This window comes from Epargyreus clarus, unplaced genomic scaffold (assembly GCF_041222505.1).
Source record: "Epargyreus clarus isolate Ecla_fem2 unplaced genomic scaffold, WU_Ecla_fem_2.2 ptg000008l, whole genome shotgun sequence".
Taxonomy (NCBI): domain Eukaryota; kingdom Metazoa; phylum Arthropoda; class Insecta; order Lepidoptera; family Hesperiidae; genus Epargyreus; species Epargyreus clarus.
The window spans coordinates 13717420-13743126 of record NW_027332216.1 but is presented as its reverse complement, the minus strand read 5'-3'; the positions used below and the strand labels follow the sequence as shown (position 1 = coordinate 13743126).

The 25707-nt window shown below is 35.7% G+C and overlaps 1 protein-coding gene across 1 annotated transcript; it reads right to left on the bottom strand.

The window, feature by feature from the left end:
• Nucleotides 1-4306: 4306 nt before the first annotated feature.
• Nucleotides 4307-15269, bottom strand: LOC140744531 (protein cortex). The gene is made up of 9 exons (XM_073076159.1): nt 15181-15269; nt 12019-12147; nt 11091-11280; nt 10481-10641; nt 9380-9528; nt 8299-8512; nt 6825-7020; nt 6269-6412; nt 4307-4540 (listed from the first exon to the last, which is right to left on the bottom strand). Exons 1-9 carry the CDS (start codon nt 15223-15225, stop codon nt 4398-4400), a joined length of 1371 nt encoding a protein of 456 aa, XP_072932260.1. The 5' UTR covers nt 15226-15269; the 3' UTR covers nt 4307-4397.
• Between the last annotated feature and the right edge of the window lie 10438 nt (nt 15270-25707).

Sequence of the window (25707 nt, the reverse complement as noted above, 5' to 3'; positions counted from 1 at the left end):
TATCTAATCCTCTGGGATTGATTACACATATCTATGGGCGGCAGTAGCCACTTACCATCAGGTGGACTGCATGCGCGTTTGCTACTCCTATATTATATAAAAAAGCGATTGTCTTTAAATTACCGTTCACCAGAGATATATAAAAATCTCTGGCCGTGAGCGAATCCGCGGGTAAAAGTTCGTTTTAAACAAATATTCTATGAACGTGTATAATCGTTGCTGATAATGTAAATTACTCTCTTCTGTGTAAAACTCTTACATTAAATAAAATTAATTTTCTATTTAATATAGAAATTTAATAGATATAATTTAATAGCTATTTTATCGTGTGTAGTGTGTGTGTAGCCGTTAAGAGGTTGCGTTAAGACCTCATTATACTCTCCGTATATGTTTAATCAACATCTGTGGTTAATCAAATTCTTAATAAGATTATCTTGGATAGATTTCTATAACTAGTTGAATATCTATATTATTTACATATTATGTAAATAATATAGGGATAATTGTTTCCCATTTTTGAAGAATCTATACTAATAATAACTCTTTGAATAATCTTTCCTACCTATTTTTAAAAATGTTGATTTTAATTTATTGGATATTGATGATGATTTTGCTGATTATTCTATCATTTTATCACGCATTAGATAAAATTGATGTAGATAAACTGATACCCATTTCGCTAGCCGCTAATGATTTGATCACAGATTTGATCATCTAATATGGCGCACCTGCATCTTAGTATTTCTAGAGATTAACTCTGGTTTAGCAAATCGTTTAGAATTTGTGCAGTTCTTAAGACGGACGGTAGGTTTTTTATAATAGGGGTGGCCTGGAATACCTCGGAAAAGTATGTCTTCCTTCTCACAATCTTCAAACCAGAACACAGCAGCGCTTAACACAGGTACCACCGAAGTCGAACCACACAGATATTTTCTTTTTATTTATTAAGCTGGACTCTAAATAAATAGTTATAGTTTAAAAACTAAAAACCACGCTAAAATCGCACAAGGAAAACAGTTAATCCTGATTCCTGACGATCCTGATGAGGAGAATGGGATAACATTATTAAAAACGTGTATTGTCACCGATTCTTGATAATTGTTCAAATTTTTAAATTAATCGGACCGTTCAAAGTGGGCAAAAATCAAGTTCAAATATTCCGTTACATACATACATACAACCCAAGCTAATAAAAGCGTGGTAAAAACGTATTTCATAAATGCTCTTAACTTTTGAAACTTATTATTTACTTATTGTCTTACAATCCAGTAATTAAGTACAGACAACTTTAGATATTAATCCTGTATGTTAAAATTAAAGTTAATTGGTTGTGGGGAAGTGTAAATTGCGTTTGCCCTGAAGGCATCAGTTTAATAAGAAATAATGTATTATTAGGTTAGCTTTTTGCTCCTGGAGTAAGCTATCATAAAGATAATATCACACATGAGAAACTGGATGTATCCATGACATTCCCTGCATATGCATATGGATTTGTTTAGACAGATGACTAAATATGCACAAAAATCAAGCATACTAAGGGAGTCAATATATTTCATGTTACCGTTGTCTGGTAATAGAACAGTTAATAAGCTCTTATGCAAAACCACAGCTCCAGAATTTGGATTAGTTCCAATTTATTTCATTTGTAACTGTTATTGTTATTGTTATTTCTGATAGAAATAATATGATTTATGGTATAATGAAGCTTTTAGTACAATTTTACATGGATAGCAAGCAACCTCATTTTCGTCCAAACATTGTCCAATCTTACGCCTCTTTCTGTTGTGGATAAGTTGGTACATACGTGTTAAGAATTAAAAGCCTTATGAAGAAATTCTTAAAATAAAATTTAATTTTTCTAACATTATCAATTTAAGTTTATAAAAAATATACTTGGACATCGATATTAACAATTGGCACTAAAATAGATAATAATAGAAAAAGCATCACTTACGTCTGTTACTACTCAACCTACCTAATCTTTGGCTTCTAAAGATCGAAGATTGATAAATAAATTTCAATTATTGGTAAGCAACTTATCACACCCTCCAAACTAGAAAACGCGAGTGTTGAAAACTGCTGTTCTTAGTGAAAACAGGTGTAGGATTACTAACCTAAACCTATTTCTGCTTTATAGGCACCTGGTACTACAAGTAATTACGCTCGGTTGAATGGATTCTCTTTGTCTCCGAAGATATCTGAAGGTCCGACCTTCTGTTTTATCGTCTCAAATTGTTGCCCCGACAAGGGGCGGGCGCCCAATCGCTAACGTAAACGGTTATCGGAGATTTAGGACTTGGTGCAAAGGATAAGCGGATAACTGTAAATGGAACGCTCATTATTAATTATGAATTAATCCGATGTTTGTCTTTTTTGTTTGTTGACGAGGGGGAAACCTTCAAAAGGTACCCGACGCCGTGGGAGCGACGACGGGTTACGTGGGACTTTTACCGCACTAAAACCCCCCGTGACCGTCTTCAGCGCTGTGAAGAGGACTCCGGGATCTCCAAAGGAACGCAACCGATCCGATTTTTATCTAAAGATCGAATTTTGTCAATTTTTAGGAGGAAGCAATCATCAAATGTCCATTTTGATAGCAAAACATTGTATAGTACGCGTGAAACTGCTAGTCCGCTCTGAATAAAGAAATGAATCGCGTCGCCAAAGCAAATTATATGACTACACTTGCTCGCAACAAATTCAGAGCGGACTAGCAGTTTGGTGCGGACTATACACGTGGTTATTAAATTATTACTTTTTATGGGCTTGCGCTCATTTTAAAGTTTTTTTTTTAAATAATTATTATCGTTACGTCTAATTAAGGTTTCTGATAATCTAATAGGTGTTGATCTTGACCAGAAAATAAGGTTGGGTACTTACCGTAATGTTTGTAGATATTGCGTTTATTAATATGATTTACAATCTCAGTTTACAGGTACATAATTTTGATTAATATTGGTAATATTATGGTCACATAGTATATAAGTATTTATCATTAATATAAATGTCACTTAATATCAACGATTTATTGAAGAAAAGGTGTTTAGCTGTGAAATTGACTTTGTGTAGCGATCATACATTTGTCCTGTGGTAGCAATGGCGACGGCTAAAAAATAATGTTCTAGTTCTATCATCGGCATAGTAACTATAACTAAAATAGACTAGTATATTAATGGTATTAGATCAGCTAAATACATCGTATCTAAGATGCCTATGAATATCATTGGTAGAATACTATTTGTACTTGCGGCGATTTTTATTATTATGCTTAATTTATTTATTTTTATTGATGTGGTAATTATATATTTTTTTCTATTTTTATTTGCATACTGTAAATACTCACTGTACAACGTATTTTTTGCGTCTATCCAAATTATACGTAAAATAGAAATGTGATAATTTCTAGTAGGCATACATTTCCAGATGTCGAAATTTTATCGGAAAACTATTGGGTAAATAGACTGATTATTTATTAATAGCTTTACATATATAATCTAATAGACAAAGATTTAAAAACATGAATTTCAAAAGAAGGTTTTATTTAACCTTAGTAGCGGCTTTCTTGCAGTTCGGAGTCTATATATCTATCTCGTCCATGGTCTGGAGTCTGGATAAATGTTCACGTGGAGCTTGGCACTCAGATGGGTTCACAATGAGGGAATAAATTAGCCAAGTGCGCATTGCAACGTCGATCCTGCGACCCTGACGACTCAATAACGACGCGTGGTGGCGAACGCCGACCTAAGGTTCTTGTTCTACTATCTACTATTGACGATGAGCGATCATTTTTCCATATACATTTTAACTACAAAAGAATTTCAGTTTGCAGTGGCGGAAAATATTGTCATACCTATTTATGAAGAAAAGTATTTGTTTGACAGGTGTGGGAAGACAAGGATTCAAATATTGTTTAGATCGTATTAAATATCCTTTTTGGTATCAATAAGTGCCTGGCATGGGAGTGTCCAAAAATATAAAAATATGAAATATCTTATGGAAAAACGGTATCTGTGATGGTAAGTGATTGTCATCTGAAATAAATTTAAACAGTCCAAATCAAACAAGAATTACCTGAAGCTGATAACAAATGCTCCTTCTCAGAATTGAGTTGGAAAGCCGCATACCAGTAAATTACTTTCAAACCTGAAAACAGCAGTAGTACTACAACGCAGAAATTACCCATGGAAACGAGAAAAACAAACTAACTTACAAAATAACATTCTTGAAATTACATTTTTTCACGGACAAGATTATTACTTAGCATGTCGTTTACTTAATTCAAGTGGGGTATTAAGCAAAGATCACATTCGAAACAAGCAATATATTTATAAAATACACCCAGCGCATAATTGAATAAATTTTATAAACAATAATTACAAATGAGTATTGATGTAGAATTATCGCAAGGAACATCCGTACGAAGTCTCATCCAGGTAAACCGGTATCGCTGAGAATCTCTTACATCTTATCTTCTTTTTCTTCTTCTTGTCTTCTGGGAGAAAGTTCCAGATGATCAGGTCCTCGTCTAATGTTGCTGTTGCTGTAAAATCAAAAAAACATTTTTTTTTTAAATTTGCACGGACGTTCTTGCCGTGAGTGTATGGTGTGAAATGAGCTTCCTGAGGTCTTTCCGGAGGGCTGACATGGGGCTCTTCAAAAAATGTGCAAAAAGATACATACAAAGCCGGTGATGCATTGGCGACTCCTCTGGTGTTGCAAATGTCCATAGGCGGCGTTGATTACTTTCCATCAGGTAGCACGTCTGCCTAATCTTTAGGATAAACAAAAAAAAAAATAGAGTAACGGAGAAGAATACTTAGTGTTTCGCTTCGGAGTTACTATCGCCTATATTTTCTCATTTGTTGGTAGAACAGATGGTTTGACCGGGAATGTACCACTGCCATAATTTTAGCGTGAAGTTCTGCGTTTTAGTAAAAGGGTGTTGATGTTAGCTGAGTTATATTGAGGTGACCTTACTTCGAAGGAGAGACAACGTGTCAGATCGACCAGACCAGAAAGCAGCTGTTCTGTTCGGAGGTGATTACAAATGGCCAGTAGCAAACGGGCATTTAGTCCATTCTATAATCAATCTCCGATAAGATTAGGGTGCATAGGTACTTGTACCAAATACCTGTTAAGTCTTTACTTTATATAATTTGAAAAATTAAATAATATTTTTCCAATATTCGAGTACATTATAAAGAAAAGCTGCAAATTTGTGTACCATAAGTGTAATGTTTTTGTGAGAACTGGAACATATTTTTTACACACAAACAAACTGATTGCTGCATATTGATCCTCATTTTAATTGCCGGCTCACTCTTGGCAGATTTTATTTAATCAAATTATTTTGCAACTGCGATGTTTGCGAATGCTATAAATATTCATATGTTACCATTAACGTATATATTAATGTCACTCAAATATTACAGTTAATCGTATTGAGTGGTTGACCGCGGCGTTGATTGATCAAATGTTTATGAATGGAAATTTCAAGTCGTTTATTTATATTTATTATAATTTTATTAGCATAAACAAGGTTAATTTGAATACTATTTTTTACTCATTCAACAGCCCATATTTCACCAGCCAATATTTTTGTAAAACGTAACTAAGGTACAGGTTTATTTTCAGGGGCTACACGCACCTTAAAATATATATATATAAATTTGCTTCTCCAATTACCTATCAACTACCGGTAAAATTGTATCAAGTATAAAATACGTTTCATTAGTTTGCGCAGTAAACATTTATTTATTACATCCTAAAGAGTTGTAATATACTGACCAATTATGAAGGGTATTTATGAAGTTTAGTACCATCTATCTATAATAAATAATTTTATATGGCAAATTATGATCGTTATTGGGATACGTTATTAGTTTTATGTGGATCTAGTCTGGCCTGAATTAGTTTTGATAGGTGGTGGTTCAACTTGTCTCCCTGGGGACCAAATAGAGCTACAGTTTATCCAGGCTGTAGTAAACCGCGAATAAAAGGGGGTTTCTGGGGTTGTGGTCAGAAAAACTGGGTGTTGGAACCACGAAGCCCGTGATCCTGAGAAGGACGATCGTATGTGTGGTCGCATACGGTTGTAAGCAATCGAAGGTGTGAAGAGCGTAAATGCTCTGGAGTAGTCCCCAATAGAGGCACTGTAATCGGAGGATTCTGGTTGTATTCAGGTGAAAATCTCGGATTTCTCCACGTTCGCTGAGGAAAGCCACCTGGGAGTTTTAATTGGGTAAAATCGAGTATGAAAAACATTTACCAAGTTTGGTCCCATCCGGGCTGAAGACCATGGTCCGGACGCGGTCCACTCCAGTCTGACCTTCACCCCACTGGTCTACCACGGTACTAGGGTCACTCATCACTACCAGCTGTGAACAGGATCTTTGGTGGACAGTAACACGATCTGAAAAATAATTACTTTTATACATGTTTGGTAATTTAAAGTTGATATAAATTAATGAAAAAAATATTTTCAAATCCACTATTTTTATTGCTTAGATTAGCTTATATAGATCAGTGTAAATGGCTTCAAGAAATGTACGTTGTATTACGGGGGAAATATGAACAATTGGATCTACGGATGCGAGCTAAGGATCTGCGACCGGCATCTACATAGAACATACTTCGGTTTAGTCTTGGGAGAAACAGTCAAAAAGTTTCGTAACTTAAATTCGACATCGCTTAGCCAGCTGACACATCTCTCACACAACGGAAAAACATCCGTCCCTGGACTGGAGGTCTAGGTTTGAGTCAAAGACCTCCAATCCATTGATACTACCTACTAGTTGCTACCAAATAATATTTAACCCATGTACCTGTATTCCACAGACTCAACACAAGCTCCCCAGTCCTGTGGCTGAACAGCATCGCGTCCAGGCTGTTCCGACTGTGGCCTATTGTGGCTTGTCGGGTCTCGCAGGAGGGGGCATCCCACAGCGAGATCTGGGCTCGGTTATCTGCCACCGCGCCCACACCTAGCAGTGCGCTTCGCCAGGGATGCCATGTTACTGTCTGGACGAAGGATTATATTAGGGAAGTTACTAAGCCCACTGGGGGAGAGGTTTAAGTATTACGTAAGAATTGTAACTTAATCCTTTTCTTAGCGCAAGTAAGAGAAACTCTTCCCATCCTTATGCTAAAATATTGGACTTAAAACGTGGCAAAGGAAGATCTCCCGCCGGGTTAGGTGATCATGCCCGGGGAACGGCCGTGCTCCCACAATCTCAGTTCGGAGATTGTATATATGCAAGACGTTTAGAAAACTTCGACAGCGTGATTCAGAATACTCGTGGCGCCATCTCTTGAGGAATAGCTGGAAGTCACCACGAAATTACTAAATTTTGCAAAAGGAATTAGAATTTCAATTTTTCCGGGATCATAACCTTTACGATTATGGGATTCAATAACATATAGTATATGCGGAGCTTCTTATAGAATCTTCCTTACATATTAATGAACACCGCAGAAAAACTAACAGCTTAGTTATTACATAGAAAACATGTTTTCGAGAAGTATCAAAAGGAGATTCGTTTCATAGCTTTGTAATTAGTGATATATTTAGTTATAAGCACGGTTTATGACAATGATGAAAGTTGTGACATTTTCTTATTGCAATATTTAATTAACAATTTTAGTACATCATTATTTAACGTTACATCTTTAATGCGCGACGTACATGAGCTGTTAATTAGCTGTTAAAATTCACATGATGCCGTCGCCTGTATTTACCCTGGCTTTACGGACTTAGACCATTACTTTTGCGGACCATGTTTAATATTTATTTAATTATAAAATTAGTGCAGTATGTTGGCCGTTTAATTAATAAATAAAAGATAATATGCCTTTTGAAAACTTATAAATATTTGATTGTAAATGTCTTTGTTTTTTGTTTTGATGTACAATAAAGATGTCGTATTGTAATTGATAAACTTGTAACGTCGTATAACTAATTACTATCTTACTGCTGGTAACAGGTTTCTTCTCAACTCGAGAAGGGCTTAGTCCAGCGCGCTGGCTAAGTGCAAATATGTAGATTTTACACATATTAAAAAACTTTTTTTTTAATTCTTAGACGTACATTTCCTTGTTTTTTCTCCGTAAAAGCAAGTAATAATTAATTCATAATACGATTTTTCGTGTAGATTTCCTTACGATATTTTTTCTCCGTTACAACATCAATGAATGGAAACCTTGGACCCTCCGAATAAGAAACCGAGTTTCATCTACTAGGTTATCAGTACTTTTACTTATATGCTATTATTTCTTTATTTTATCACTACAATTTCTTACCCTAATAGTCCACGTATCAGATTCGAGGTTGGAATACATCTCCAGCCTCGGCCAGGAGAGCAGCACGACGGCAGGCGAGCCGACGGCGGCGACGGCGACGTACCTCGCGTCGGGGGACACGCGGACCACGAGGATGGCCGTCCTCTCCACGTGTCTGTAGCTTATGAGCTGTGCGCTCCGGGTGAAGGAGACTACGACACCCCATGAACATCCTCTGAAAGAAATTGATAGATATTAGCAAAGTTAAGGCGGATTGGGTCACTCGCAATTGAATTGTATTCATAAAATGGATGACTTTCGAAACTTACTTATTTTTTTATAATATAGGAGTAGCAGACGAGCATACAGTCCACCTGATGGTAAGTGGCTGCTGCTGCCCATGGACATCTGTAATCAACCCCAGCTAGGATTAGATATTCCCACCTGAGGTGGGCCACAGATGCGCCGCTACCCCTGAGGACTAAGCTGGAACGCCTCGGAAAAGTCTGTCTCCCTTACCACACCCTTCAAACCGGAACACAGCAGCGCCTAACACTGCTGTTATTAGGTAGAAATAGGTGTGGCGGTGGTGCCGCCGGAGTCGAACCACAAAGGGTTCTACCACCTTCAAACATTCATGTAAAAGCTCAGGTTCTAGAATTATGTACCCGTAACTAAGAATGTGTGATACGTCAAAATTGTAGTATAATAAATAATTATAGATTTAACGCTGAGAGCTTAAAGGCTACTAGCGCTCGAGCAACGCGATTAAGTGCTATTTCCATAACTGTCCAAATTGAAGTCAAACTGCTCAGCGATTATTTAGTAGCATATGCATCTCTATAGACGTGTAAACAATCGGCTGCTGACAGATTTTTCCGCACATCGGTCGCTCTTGCAACTCTCTCTCAACTCTTGCTCAGTAGCGTGAGCGACAAATTGGTAGATTTGGCAACTAACGCTCAAGCGATGGCCGATTAACGTTATCTTTATTTTAAGTTGTTTTCCTTGCTGTTGTAATTTCAGGAGTATTTCAACCTTACTTATTTTGGAATTAATGTGATATGGTATTATGTTGATGTGAGTAAATGATAGCACTCACGTAGCAAAAGAGTTCCCAGTAGGGCTCCAGTCAAGGGCGGTGGTGGAGCACACGTGGTAGTCGACCTCTACGCAGTGGCAACGTGTGGTGCCTACCCGCTTGCTGCGCGCGTTGTCGTGGAGTTCCACCGCTTGCATGTCTGTTCCTAACTGAAAGTGAGAAGAAATTTTAAGATTTTAATTAAACTAAAATACGTTACAAAAATATCGTAGGCGTAAACATTTGTAATAGTTTAAAACTGTGCTTTTCTATACTAATATTATAAAGAGAAAAACTTTGTTTGTTTGTTTGATTGTAATGAATAGGCTCAAAAACTACTGGACCGATTTTAAAAATTCTTACACCATTATAAAGCTACATTATCCACGAGTAACATAGGCTATATTTTATATGAAGTCTATTTGATAAATAGATTTTGTGGCGGTACAAAGTTTGCCGGGTCAGCTAGTTTATAATATAGAGTAGCAAACGAGCATGCAGTCCATCTGATGGTAAGTGGTTACTGCTTCAATCAACCTCAGATAGGATTAGATATCCCTTCATGAGGTCGGCCACAGATGCGTCACTACCCCTAAGGGCTAAGCTGGAACGACTCGGATAAGTATGGAGTAAAACCACAAAGGGTTCTACCACCTTCAGTGGGCGTGTCGAGAATTGTTTACGACCATGCCGCTAAACACAGGAAAGGAATGTACAAAACATTTAATTTTCATTTCTTACATGTAGACAAAAATCTTTTTTTTTATATTTGTAAAGTAAGATATCTGGTAGTACATACTTTCTTCTTATATAGGTACACAAAGTAAGCTATTTGATAACTTAATATATATACTTGTATTGTAATAATATAATGTATGTGTGCGTGTAAGGACTATGGTCTTTTAGGTTTGTATTTCTTCATTTTAGGCCTGAATAGTGATGACGAATCGCCTCTCAAAATGAGAAGGTTTTAGGCCGTAGTCCATAACGCTTTTCAAGTGCAGATTCGTAGACGTAAGTACATAAATTTATACATGATATGACATTTTTATTTCGAGCGACATTTACAATGAGATATGTAACTTGTAAGAATATTTTCCTATTTTCCTTAAAATCACTTACAGCAAGAAGTTCTCCGCGAGGATCGAACTTGCAGCACTGGATCCTGTGGCGCGTCAGACCCTGGCTGATGAGGCTCTGACTCCGCCAGCTCCATTTGTGGTACTTCCTCCCCAGCGCGGCCACCAGGATGTTGTCGTTACTCCAATCGAGGAGCTCTGGAACTGTTTTGGATGCTATTTTATTGCCATGATAACCAATAAAGGCAATTTAATGATTTATTCATAGACTTAGAATATTGTTGTTGTATTTATTTGTAGTAATAAAACGCAATGTGCAATGCATGCGCATGTGTGTATGTAGCATTACAGTAGAGTACAACCTTAGGCTGGCCACAGATACGTTGCACGTTGCGTCTTTGCAATTCTGGGCTGAATCAAGACCAGAATAGATTGTAGTACAGTACAACACTCCATGGAACTGTGATTACAGAGGGGCAGTAGCTACTTACATCGGATCGACTGAAAAGTAATTTGCTTCTATAATACTTATATAATAAAATGCAGAAATAGGTATGGCGGTGCGGCCGGAGTAAAAATGGCCCTATCCCATTAATTTCCTTGAATTATTTAAGTGTGTACAACATATTTTGTGTTTTTCCTGAACTACTTACAAGCGGCCTCGCTGTAACTGGGCAGGTCCAGGATGCTGTCAGCAGTGGACAGGTAGGCCCTGGCCCTCGGCCGGCAGGGCCAGGTGTGCGCCCGCTCCACTGGCTTCTCCGGCTGCGTGACCAGCGGCTCCAAGCCGAACGCTTTGTCCAAATAGCTCATATATTTCTTCTTTTGGAGGTATTCTGTAAACTGAAATTGATAATTTATAATGAAGCACGTTTAACTTACTCGTATTTATTTATTTGCTCTATATTGACTACTAGCTGACCCGGCAAACTTTGTACCGCCTCAAAATCTATTTATCAAATATATTTCATATAAAATATAGCCTATGTTACTCGTGGATAATGTAGCTTTCGAATGGTGAAAGAATTTTTAAAATCTGTCCATTAGTTTTTGAGCCTATTCATTACAATCAAACAAACAAACAAAGTTTTCCTCTTTATAATATTAGTATAAATATTTAAAAAAATATAGTACAAAAGGCAGACTTAATGCTAAATAGCATTTTATACCAGTCAGCCTTACCTTAATCAACTTCGCTGTTTGTAAAGATTAACTGATTTAGTTCAGCAACATTGGGCGCGGTCGGGAGTTGAATGGGTGACCGTTACTGGCTGTATTTCATGCAAGCTTCCTAGTTTCTTAACGTCTTCGTAAGTTTATATAATATCTATCGTATGTGAGGTTGGTGGTGAGTCTCATAACAATAAAATCAACGTCAGTTCAGATTCAAAATAACCTGCTGCTTGAGATTATTATATATCAATTTTTAGTTTTTTTACGTCCAAAGGTTGTATCACTATATGAAACAATGTAATGAAATTGTATTCGATTTTACTTTTTTATACAATTAAATATTGTCAATTTGGTACAAGTTGCATTTATCACGTTTGATATTATTTTTGAAAATTTCAAAATACTCACCCAGATATCGACATCTTGCTGAGCGATGGTGCTACGCCGCGTCCGGCGCTTGCGCACGTCGGAGATGACGTCACGTGGGGCCACGAATCTGTCCACTCGCGCCCTCTGTCGGGTAGGCTGAAAACAAAACTAAAATATCAATAACAAGAAATTTTACAAAATTGTATGTCTTCGCCAATTTTGAAAATAGATAAATCAATTTTTAGGGAATATTCATTTATGATTAATTTAATAACGTTATTCTAAATCCAATATGGTTTTAAGATGGCCGATCGTTTATTTTTATTTACCCCTAAGATGTGGGTATCAAATGAGAGGAAATTTAATAAAACAACAACTTGTACTTTTTTATTCGTCTTAAATGAGTAACGTTCGCTAATTTGTATATAATTATAATAAAATATAAGGTGAATTTCGTATGGAAAAGAGTTTTCAAATAAGTGCAGACGTTACAGGAATTATCCGCTACGTATAAACATACTTACAATTTTTTTTTGTTCATCTTCTACTTATAATCTTTTATACATTCTACATACCTCAATTATTCTTTATAAGGTCTTTATACCTTACGACCATAATCATTCCCATATGTCTAGTGTTGTAATATTTTACATATTTAAGAATTTTTTGCAAGGAACATATTACATCTTATTTTCCTCGACACCATTATTGTCAGAAACGACACTTATAACCCATTATTGGCCATTTCTGTAAGATTAATCATACTACTTCAACAATATTATAACAACTCGCGAGGCGACTCACTTAAAATTGTTAGAATTCCGTAAAAAAATAAAAGAAAGAAAAAAATAATTTCGTAAAAAATATTAAAATTTCAATCTACTTAGTAAACTTAATTGACAGGTACAGCTTAATTCGATGAGTTCAATTAGCGATTTTCGAAAAAATATCTCTTGAGGGCTAAATAAAAGAGTAATCCTTGTATTACAATAAGTATATAAATTAGTATTTTTTAAGAAAAAATAAATATATTTTTAAGAGCATTACTCCAGTAATAGATGTTTTATATGTCCATTTCATTCCTATTTATTCAGCCTAACCTTAACCTATCCTAATAAACCTAAACTACGGAAAGCATTTACTTTTTATTTTATTTCAAATTGTTATTCTCTAACCAATTCGCATTGGAACAACTCAAGGCGTCCACAGTAGCACGAAGAACATACGAACATAAGTAAAAGTAATTTAGAATTATTAGAATAAACGGAGCAGTGGGACATAAGCAGCTTAGAATCAATAGAATGTTTGTAATGTTAGTATTGTTTTTATTTAATTTATATTTTTGTAATGTAATTTTCAATTAGTTTTTATTTGTTATTTTATTGCATGCCCTATAAGTGAAGTGACACTTATTGTTTATATACATACTAGCTGACCCGGCAAACGTTGTGTTGCCATATAAATAAAAAAATGTTAAGGGAACAACCCTTATTACTTAGGGGTATGAAAAATAGATAGCCGATTCTCAGACCTACTGAATATGCAAATAAAATGTGGTGAAAATCGGTAAAGCCGTTACGGAAGAGTACCGTAACTAACATTGTGACACGAGAATTTTATATATAAGATAAAGTAAACCTATTCGGATTTGTCAGTGATCACTTCGTTGGTGCAACTATTAAATAAAAAATAAATAAAAAAGAATAATGGACCCCAACAACCCAGCCCGGTTCACACTTGACTGTCATTGTGAACTCATAAGAAAATAATCGTCGCCGTCTATTAGCCCGAGGCAACTCTGTCACACCTTTTGTTTCCCGGTCGCCACTAATTTTGATACATTAACAGTAACTGTTTTTAATTGCTCTGCCCCGAGTATGAAGACATTAAATGTGCCACCTGACTTCTATCTTACCCATAATCTATTAGGCGTGCTGTTCACGGGACGATAACACGACGACGAACGACAAATGCTAGGTCTTGGTAATAAAGTTATCTATCGAAAGGGTTGGGAATTAATATTATGTGTGACTGTTTATTATTGTAGGTACAGTAATGGAAGGCTTAATGTCAGCCTTAATGTTATGCTTAAAAATAATTTATTGAATTAGAACTTACATCTACTCTACATACTGATTATAAGGAATAACAAAATATTGAAATTAGTGGTATTTTAATGGTAGTGGCAATTTGAATCATTTCGGGAACAACATTTTAATGAAATGTATAGATTATAATAATTCGGTCTCAGTATCTATTGAGACACGTATTAAATACACTTTATTTGAACATAAATAAAAGTATACCGTATAGTTAAACTAAGCTGAGCAATTAAAACATAGTTATAATGCTGCAGTCTTCGTGAAGTCTTACCGTCTATAGGAAGCCTTATATGCAACTTTAACCTTTAAAACTTGGCCTTAAAACAATAAGAGAGATAAGAAGAACAAATACGAAACCACTTCCTAGGTAGCCTTAATCATTTAAAGCCATGAAATAATCAATTATTTATACTTTTGTATTTTATAACAAAACGCTTTCTACACTCATATTACTACTTATAATTCCATGTTACGTGTTTGTGCAAGACACACGATAACGGGAAAACATTGAAATCTATCTTTAATAAGATCAAGTTAAAGTTATGTGCGTATTAGAAATTAATTATCACTTGTTTTACGGCGAAAGAAAACAATGGGAAAACCTACATACTCGCGAGATCTTCAAGTTCTCAAAAGTATGTGAAGTTTACTAATATACACTTGACCAGCGCGGTGGATTATGACTTAATCCTTTTTATTCTGAGAGGGGACCCATGCCCAACAGTGGGACAGCAATGGGTTGACTACGACATTATTTAGATCTCTGCCTGGTCGGGGGTCTGTGGCAGACCTCAGGTAGGACTCTTATTACCTCGATTACAGATGTCCAAGGTCAGCAATAGCCACTTACCATCAGGTGGACTGTATGCTCTTTTCATTCTTGTCTATACTAATATTATAAAGAGGAAAACTTTGTTTATTTTTTTATTGTAATGAATAGGCTCAAAAACTACTGGACCGATTTTAACATATTATGCACGAGTAACATAGGCTATATTTTATATGAAATATATTTGATAAATCGATTTTGAGGCGGTACAAAGTTTGCCGGGTCAGCTAGTATATTATAAAATGTGATATTAACTTTGTTTGTACTTACTGTTTTTCTTCCTAACACTATTCTATCCATATTTTCACAAAACATTACTGTTAAATGCGATAGTTAACGTCATGAACACAGATTTAAAATTGTCACTGTTTGTATAAAGTACCCACATTTTTTGTATTTACTTCAATGATATGATATGAATAATTTAATATCGATACGATACGAGTCGATATGATATTATGTATATAAATTATTAATATTTTACTTATGTCATCATTTTGTTTTTTAAAAAAATAAACATGCATGCTAGCACTATTTTTATAGGTTACATAATTTATATTTTTGGCTTTGATAAGTAGAATAGAAAGATACTTCCCCGCCTTGAAATTGAATGAAGCCACAAAAGGATGATGTTATCATTAATTTTTTAAATTCTGAATAATTTAATATCGATACGATACGAGTCGATATGATATTATGTATATAAATTATTAATATTTTACTTATGTCATCATTTTGTTTTTTAAAAAAATAAACATGCATGCTAGCACTATTTTTATAGGTTACATAATTTATATTTTTGGCTTTGATAAGTAGAATAGAAAGATACTTCCCCGCCTTGAAATTGAATGAAGCCACAAAAGGATGATGTTATCATTAATTTTTTAAATTCTTGACAAATGAAAAACATTTTTAGAGAAAATTTATATTTTTTTTATAATATAGGAGTAGCAGACGAGCATGCAGTCCACCTGATGGTAAGTGGCTACTGCCGCCCATGGACATTTGGACAACCCCAGATAGGATTAGATATTCCTACCTGAGATCGGCCACAGATGCGCCGCTACCCCTGAGGTCTAAGCTGGAACGCCTCCAAAAAGTCTGTCTCCCTTACCACACCTGTATAAATAACGAATACTACTTATTTTATGTATATATATTTTATACATTTTCGAGACATTTTAAAACGGAAACGTGGCAAAACTTAATTTACGCAACGATTTCAATTCTCAAAACTAATTACACTTTCTTGTTAGGAGTGATCAATCTATGTTATGTATTTTACTTACATCTATGATTTTTGGGTGCAAGCTATTTGGGGTGGTAGCTGCGGCGATGTATGTACTAATACTAATATGTACTAAATTATTACATACATCGCCACATGTACTACTTACTAATAACTGAATATGTACTAATTTCGGGTAGGATTCAGGAATCCAGGAAATTATTACATACAGCGCCACATGCCAGGGCATTTTGTAAAGCGGATGTCTATGGCATGTCTATGGCGGCAATGCCACAACAGACATATTAATTTTCCTCCGCTACTTTAATCACAAACAAAAAACAAAAACGTTACCATGCACTTAGCACCTGACCGTAATTAATAAAAATAACAATTAACTTGTTAATTGCGACGTGAATTCATTCGAAAGGACAACCTGAAAATAATTTCCAACGTCCTCTTAAGAAACGTTCCGACGATACAAAGGAGGGTAATATATAATTAAAATGTGTTTAAAGTTTTGACACAATGTGTTGAAAATGTGTAAAAATTACATACGAGCGGGATATTCTAGAAATGCGCTTGATGACTGCAGTTTAATATGGTCACATTATATAGGGCGGGTTGCACCGTAGGCCCGTTCAAAGTTAAATTTGAGTAAGTAGGCGTTAAAGTTAATACGCTAAAACGTTTCGTGTAATATAATCATAATCTTTATTTAGTAAATTTTTGGGTTACAATATATAGGATGCCCCATTATTACACCAAAAATTTAAAATGCCGATTAAGGCGTTCTAAATGTATGGCTCTCACATAAGTCTTACAAACTACTTTTTTTTTATATACATAGGCGAGTGAGTTCGAACAGCTGAAATTTGTCCAACACACAGGCCTTCCGTTTTGATTATAACAATTACTATGACGCTAACGATATAATGTAACAATTCTGTGTTGAACCAAGGTATATTATGTCATTAATGTCATTTGTGTATCTGTCACCACGATTAGCGGACATTGACAGATACGGAAATTCATAAAAACAATAACTTTAAGACGCCGAAATCGACCGGTTAAGAGTTAGTTATGACGTCATGTTAACGGAAATTAAAATGGTGCAACTTATTAATTGTACTGTAGATTTGGCTGGTTAAGGTTTTATTAACGTTAAAGTTACACGGTGTAACTGACTCATACCGTTTTATTTTGTTATTATTGCGTTTTAAGTGTAGCTTTATATTATAATCGGTGGCACTGTAACGACTTCAAAATACGCAGGAGGTGTCTGTATAAATTGTGTTATGCATGTGGTTCTCAACGGCGTATAACATCTGTTTAACGGTATCCAGGTTATTTGTTAGATAGTTATTTGTAGCGTATCAGGTATCAGTAAAAAATGTAAATATGGTCATTGGTCATTACACAAAACAAATATTGTACCCTTGCCATGAGTTTTTACGTTTTGACAAATATGATAATATCCAACGTCCCTAGCGGATTATATCAGAACTTGGAAATCGTATGGGCCAATACGTAAACAAATACCAAAACAGTCATATTTGTCAAAACGTAAAAACTCATGGTAAGGGTACAGGTCTGTGGTCATTACGCTCTTGTTTGAATTCATATGTGATATCCAAAGAATGCTTCCTTATCATTCACTATTTATCCAAGTTAATATAGTATTATTGTTTTATACTTAAATTGATTAATATTGTTTCTTCGAGAGACGCACTGTTCGAAGCATTGATATATCATACTGAAGTACGTCAGTAGGATAATATAGATATATAACAGATATGTTTCGAAGTGACTTGGTAATTTCAGGATCTAAAAATGTTTTGAACCATATGACGTATTCTTCTAGTTCAGTTCGTTGGCTCATCGAAATTTAAAAGTAGTGGTAAAAATAAAATTTAATACAATTTTTAAGCAAAATTGCCATTTTACAGAGATAAAATGTGTGTGAAATTATATGTTGTATGTACATATACTTTTAATCTATAAAATGATAATATAACTATGAATTATTTGCGCAGTCTACTCGTAATTATTCCTGCTAGTGTACAATAATATATAAGACATAGTAGATAAGTAGACAGTATCTATTATACTATATATACAGATATGAAAGTAAGAGGATGTTAACTAGGTAAATACCATAATATATACCATAATACATAACGAATGTCCAAAGAGAAGACACGATAATAACACCTTTCTAAATCATTGACGCGTGGTAATGGCGTCGCCCACTCGAACCACCTCCATCGCTCCACCTTCTAACTAGATATTAGTTAACCCTTTCGCTAATTAAAGATGTTTTTTTTTTCATTTTAAGAAAACAATCAGGAGGTTTTTCGTTCAAGGAGGTTCATAGTTCAATGTATAAGACAACGAAGAATCCTTGTGAAGTCATATCTAATTTAAAAAGCAATTGAAATCAGTGAAAATTGGAGACAATATTAATTTCCTTGGTTATTTTTTTGGTATGTTTTATGATTAATTAGGAGGTAGGAGGACCTACGAAATGAAGAGAATTTAATTTCATTATTTGGTTATCCGTCCGGACGGTGATCGAACCCGGATCCCTTTGCGCTTCAGACCGGTATAGTACCGCCACGTCGCGGCTGGTTAATAAGTATTGAAACAGTGTCTGAAAGGCCACAGACTATGATAGTGTATTTGGCTTTCTAGTAACAAAAACAGTGTTACTATGTATGCATTCGCAATTCGCATCGTGATGTATTTATATGAGTTTCATGTGTTTTTTCAATCCGCACATAGCCTAAACACTAACGACAGTAATGGTTTGATAAATAATGAATACAGTATTGCTATATATTTATGTATTTAGTCATTAACGCCTTTCACGACTTTCTCGGCGCTCGGTGACGCGTGGCGCACCTCCCACTGACGTTACCACCTCTTAACATGGAGTTATGGACGACTATGTGTAAGCTTTCCTTAACTTTTTCAACAGAAATTAAATGAAAACTTCTTTCCTTAGAAAACCCTTTCAGGGTTAAACTAATATCTAGTTAGAAGTGAGACGCTTTCTATACTTACAGCATCACACTATGAGTCACTGTATCCTGGCTGCACGAGTCCCATAGATAGACGAATACACAAACACCCTGATCCAGAATCATTTAGGTATATGCTGGGCGGGGATCTTCCTCCATGTCAGACCAGTATGGTTACCGCAACACCCACGCGAGTCGTCAATAGGGGTTGAAAAACTGTCTGCAACTCCACAGATCTCTAAGCAAACACAACGAAAAATAGTATTTGGCTTTCTAGCAACTAAAAGTGTTGCTATGTAGATGCTCATGACAACTCGTATTTTTCTATATTTAAATGACTTTCAAGAGTTTTACCAATCCACACACAGCCTAACTCTGAAGTTAGTAGAGGGACGGTAATGGTCTGTAAGTGTAAGTGGTATATAATAATTAATACAGTGTACAGTGTTGCTATGTATTTATGTATTTAGTGATTAACGCCTTTCACGACTTTCTCGGCGCTCGGTGACGCGTGGCGCACCTCCCACTGACGCTACCACCTCTTAACATGGAGTTATGGACGACATGCTAAGTTCTCTTCATGTAACTTAACACGGTTTAGTTTTACGGAAGATATCAAAATGATAATAACAATTACTTGTGGTTACTTAATACGTTTAGTTTTAATGTTTGGACGATAATTATAAAACCTTTTCTTCTTGGAATGCCTCTCATGTAGGTACATTCCAAATAGGAATGGTTTTATTATTAATTTTTGACATATTAATTGAAATAAACTCATAAATTAATTTGGGAATTAACGTAACGAAGTAACGAATAAGTTCGATTTTTCGCATGCAATGCTTAAATTAATTCTAACTAGTTTTATAATCTGCCTAACTAACGATCTCACGCAAACTGTCCTTTAGGACATGCAATAACTTCGCTCAAACCACTTCTATCTACGTTGTAACCTTAAAGTATTACAGGTTCTTTTGAATGAAGCGGCCGAATTAATAACAATATTTTATAATGCCTATGAAAAAATATTTTTAGTGCCCGTAAAATAATGAAACTCTGCCTGGATTCGCGCGACACACACTATTTCAGTTTTTACGTAAATAATAATAATATCATTTATTCTAGACAATTGCAGCACACAGTACAATTTTAAAACTAAATATACAAAGAAGCAAAAATATATAAATAGGATAAAAAGCAAAAAATAAAATGAAGAGGATTTTTTCGGAAGAAATATATTCTACTATTTGCCTCTCGATGTTGAGGATTCTTGCACATAAGTTATTCATATCCTTAGTTATTAATCTAAATATATATAACTCAAAGGTGACTGACTGACATAGTGATTTATCAACGCACAGCCCAAACCACTGGACGGATCGTGCTGAAATTTGGCATGCGTAGGTAGGCGTTATGACGTAGACATCCGCTAAGAAAGGATTTTGATCAATTCTACCCCCAAGGGGATAAAATAGGGGATAAAAATATTACTTCGTAACGCAAGCGAAGCCGCGGGCAAAAGTTCGTATATTATAATATAATGTATGTGAAAATGAAGTAGCTTACGAGCATGCGGCTTACCTACGGGTAGCTGCTACATGGACAACTGTAATCAACACCTGATTGTTTCAGTCCTAAGTGAGATAGGTAACAGGTGCACTGGTAACCCCTTGAGGACTAAGTTAGAACGCTTCGCTTCAAATCAGAATAATTGTGACAATGGTAGCTTCAAAACGGAAACAAAAAGTATTTTATCACTTTCAGTTACATACTCTTAGGCATTCAAATAAAGTAATTTAGATGACCAGACCGAACCTAGCGCCTCTATTCCTGTGAGCGTTTTAGATACCTGACCGGGAATCGAACCCGGCACCTATACTTTTCATCATAAACCTCCAATCGGTATGAAAATGAAGTGAAATGTTAACTCCACCTCATCCCCTCTACGCAGCGCCGACACCTCCTCTCGCATGGACGCCACTTGTTACACTTGAGTAATCATTCGCACTTGTTGGTGCACGCGGGATTGTCTGTATTTTGTTAACTTTCAAAAATTATTCTATACGAATCAATTTTGAATAAATGAAATTTGAATTTGAATTTATTTGTCAAGACAGCGGCGCGTAATGTCTTTCGAGCATATGCATGTCTGTAAGTAGAAGTGATATAAGCTGCGTGCCTACCATCTTTTAAAAACCATCATAGTTCAGGAAAGCTTTATTTCCTCCTTAAAACAGTAAGATTTTCGGTCATACACACTTGAACAAACTTAAACCCTTATTAATTTTTCACTTATCGATTGTATAAAACCAACTGAAATTGTCATATTTTGCTTATAAAGTTAAATTTCCTGCAAAAAAAATAAAACTGTGATTAAAATATAAGAGATAATATAAGAGATGGTAGTAACCCCCCAGTATTTCTTTTAAAAAAAAATCTCTATTTTGTTAGTAATTGAAGAAGAAGAAAACTCTCACTCACTCAACGAATTGAGTGTTACTAAAGAATGACTGCTAGTTAGTGAAGAAGGTGGTAGAACCCTCTGTGGTTCGACTCCGGCGGCACAACCGCCGCGCTGATGTGCTCTGGTTTTAAGAGTGTGGTAAGGGAGACATACTTTCCGCGGTTTTCCAGCCTAGCCGCCAGGGTAGCATCAGGGTCGACTTCAAGTAGTCCACTGGCTGTAGACCACTTACCATCAGATGGACTGCATGCTCGTCTGTTATTCCTATATTATAAAAAAACTGAAAGTTTATATTTACAGACATAGACCGTGTCAGACGCGTGCCGTGCCAGGCAATAGTAGGTATGTGTCTTTAAAACGTGTAGTGACGTTTATTATCTTTCGTAATGCGATCGCGTAGACATCAGCCATCCCTGTTAAAATATTGCTTACAATTTATAGATATGATTTTGTCATAGGAATTAAAAAAATATATTAATTAGTTTTTTGGTTCTTTTGGTCTTTAAATGTCGTTGTTGTGTGTATTATTTGTTATTGTGTATTGTCAACTATACCTCAAACGGTAAACATATTAGTTACAAATTCAATTTTATATATCAATACTGCGATAAAAATGTATTTTAAATTAACGAACAGACAGAAATACTGTAAAATATCATTTTAATAGAATTTCCACTTCTCTTACTTTCAGATTCACGCCAATTAGACCCATATTCATACTATCACTAAGGGAGATATTTCTTTGAATGTCATCCTAGTATGATGGGTGTGTCACGTAACGATGAAAGTGTCTATTTACACAAACAAAGAAATATCTTCATACACACACATATAAACAGATGCCCTAGTGTGTGTTGCATACAAATGGTATGCATTGCGTATGTGTGGATGATTGATCGCTCTAACATTGTTTATCTGTAATTACCACGGCATTTGTTAATTAATGGCACTGTGAATGTGTGTGTCTGAATAATTAAGAGTTAAGGCTTGTTTTATAAAGGCTCAGCCTACTATGGAGGAAATTTTTACGCCTAGAATAAATTTGAATGTAATTTATAGGTATGGGATATAATATAAGAACGTCAGTCGACAGCGACTGTCGCTGTGTGTTGCCAACGATTGCCACCAACCATCGCCGCCTGTTGTCAGTGATCTACGTCCGACCAGTACCCTTACAATGAGTTTATACGTTTTGACAAATATGACTGTATTGGTATATAGGTAAGAGATTCCTTATGAGATATTTCAGTTTAAGCCTCAGAGGTTACGAGGCATTTCAGGCTGACCCCAGGCACAGATTAATAAATAGTTATTACTGCCCCAGGTAGGACTTCAATCCTATATGGGGTTGGTTCATGAGCTGCAGTCGCTATTTGACAGGTGAACTGCACCCTGCTTTGCTGCATCAGTTATACTAATTACAAACATTATGTGGCGGAGTGATTTTTTATCTGTGGTGCGGTGAGGCGCGGTGCGGCGTGGCGGGAACGATTGAGTTTTGGCGGGAAGCCAATTGTCATAATTGTCATTGTTATAAAATATTTATGAAAAATACCATCTTCTCTAAATGTTTATTTTACTGTGATACACTCAAGAAATATAGCTTTATAATTATAAAGAAACTCAACTAAAACGACATGACGTAATTTCTTCATATTGTGTCTATAGCACCACCGTTATTTATATTTTTTCTGTGAAGCAGCGATGATGCAACTATGTTCTGAATTGCGTTAAGGCGAATATCATCCATAGATTATATCTACTAAAGTATTACACTTAAATCTAAGGAATCAAATTCTAATTAACGCGATACGCTTAATAAGATACTGCTTAACCGCATTTAATTATAATTACGGTCTTCTACCATCAATTAAATGAAGTTTGACAAATAAGACTGAGTAATACGACTTATGGGTCGTATAAGGGTAGACATGTGGATGATAGATCGACAAATCTGGCTTATCTTGAAGTTCCTAAGTGCGCTAAGTTCTAATCGATCATATTGGCTATGTAAAGGTTCGATGATAAGATCCTTTGTGATGTGATCGAACAAAATGATCGTATCTTTGATCGATTTCAGATGGGAGTCCTGTTTCGTATCATAGTACCTATTAACAGCTATAAGATAATATGACATGTTTATAATATATTCAGTGTTTCGGACCGGCTGCAATACCGATTATAAAGAAAGTAAATTCAAAATTTGAAATGTTGACGTTTCTGTCATTACATACAGTTATTATTCGGAGTTCGTCACGGGACGTTATAATTATAATATTATTTATTACGGAGGTCCTCGAAGGACTTATTCGGAAGTCGCGAGTGTGTTGCATCAAGGATGACCGATCGCCGAGGGAAGCAGAGCACCACTCTTCGGTATTATATATTGTTTCACTACACCTATACTTATTCTCACTAGTGCACAAGGATACAAAATTACATTTCAAATAAAACCAGCGACCTGAAATTCAAACAGTCACCATGCCTTGAATTTTTTTAAGAAATGTTAACAATGTTTTCATCGTTTAAGCAGGCGATAATTAGTTTTGTAGTGCGCACACAACTTTGAAAATTCGGAAGTGTGTAACTCGGACTCGAACCTCGATTTAGACGATAAATCAAACACTAAGATACTTATACTTTTATTAGCATTATTTCCTGTGTTTTGGGTGTACCCACTTACCACAGATGAACTGCATTTTATGGATAACACAAAAATATTTTATAATAATTATTTTAGTAACCGAAAGACTGGGCGCATCAGGCCATCAGATTCTGTGATTCCACTTTAATTGACATTTTATCGAAATGTTTATTAATCATCATGAGGTATTCCCGGAGCACTATAACATGGGGCTCTTCAAAAAGGTGCAAAAAGAGCTCTCATCAAAGCCTGCGATGCATTGGCGACTCCTCTGGTGTTGCAAATGTCCATCGGCGGCGTTAACTACTTTCCATCAAGTAGTCCGTATGCCTGGTTATGTTAAAAAATAAAAAAATAAATAATAAGAATTTTATGGCATATACTGTCTGGGCGCTTCACGGTATGCCAGATTGTACGATTCAACCGCAACTCATAGTTTATCGAATTCAAATCGCCCGGTATCCCTACAGTCCTTGATTTAGATGCGCTTGGCACGCGACCTGGTGAGCCAATTAGGAAAACAGTGCCAGTTGCAATCAAACTAGGGACACATACTTAAGTAGGTATATGCCATTGGAGGCGATGAACTGAGTTGAACTGTAAATTCAATTATAAAATGAACATAAATTAATTTCTTAAATAGTATAAATATATGCTAAATTTAAAATGGAGCGGCTTTTTTATTAGTTAATAGGAACGCGTTTGTCCTCGATCTCGCCCGTTGGTAAGCTTTGATGAGGCCTAAGATGTGACACGCTTGCCTAGAAGTAGCCTATTCACTCTTGATTCGAAGATTCCCAGATTATATTTATCGGGAAACACAGAAGCCGGCAGGGCATTCCACTCCTTGGCGGTTCGTATTAGAAATGACGAAGCATAACGTTTCGTCCGAACCAGAGGAAGGTCGACTTGATAGGGGTAGCCTGCCGTGCGTCTAGATTTCCGAAGGTAGAATGGGGCTGGGGAATTTTTGGCTTTAGTTAGAACCCCTGTTCTATATGTAGTTGTTACTAGTGTCCATAGGCCGCAGTGGTCACTTACCATCTCGCACGACTGCATGCTCATTTGCTACTTTTATAAACAACATTTCATGTGTCATTTGATGAATATGATAATTGTAAATTTTAAGGCTGCTGCGGAGTTCTTTGAGCGTATGTATGTATCGATAATTCTTTGGGACATTCCCCAAGTCCAAACAGTTCACAGATTTGAACATATAAGGTCGTTAGATTCGTCTTTGAGACGATTGTGATACTTATTCTTTAAGACCTCCCATTCTAAGAAGTTTTACAGATTTAAAAAAGGGATGTCATTGGATTCGTCTAAATTGTAAAAGGACATAGGCTACATCACTTCTCCTTTCATTTTTTTTTAATTAGTCGGTTATTTTGTTTTTATAATAATTACTAGTTATCGATTTATGTTTAGTCTACGAGGA

Bases quoted from the DNA above. Each gene is read 5' to 3' on its own strand.
- LOC140744531 (XM_073076159.1), bottom strand. From the start codon at position 15,225: ATGTTTTGTGAAAATATGGATAGAATAGTGTTAGGAAGAAAAACA. The intron at 11,281-12,018 runs GTGAGTATTTTG...TATCAATTTCAG, and splicing joins AGCAAGATGTCGATATCTGG to TTTACAGAATACCTCCAAAA. The intron at 9,529-10,480 runs GTAAGTGATTTT...TCTCACTTTCAG, and splicing joins CTCGCGGAGAACTTCTTGCT to TTAGGAACAGACATGCAAGC.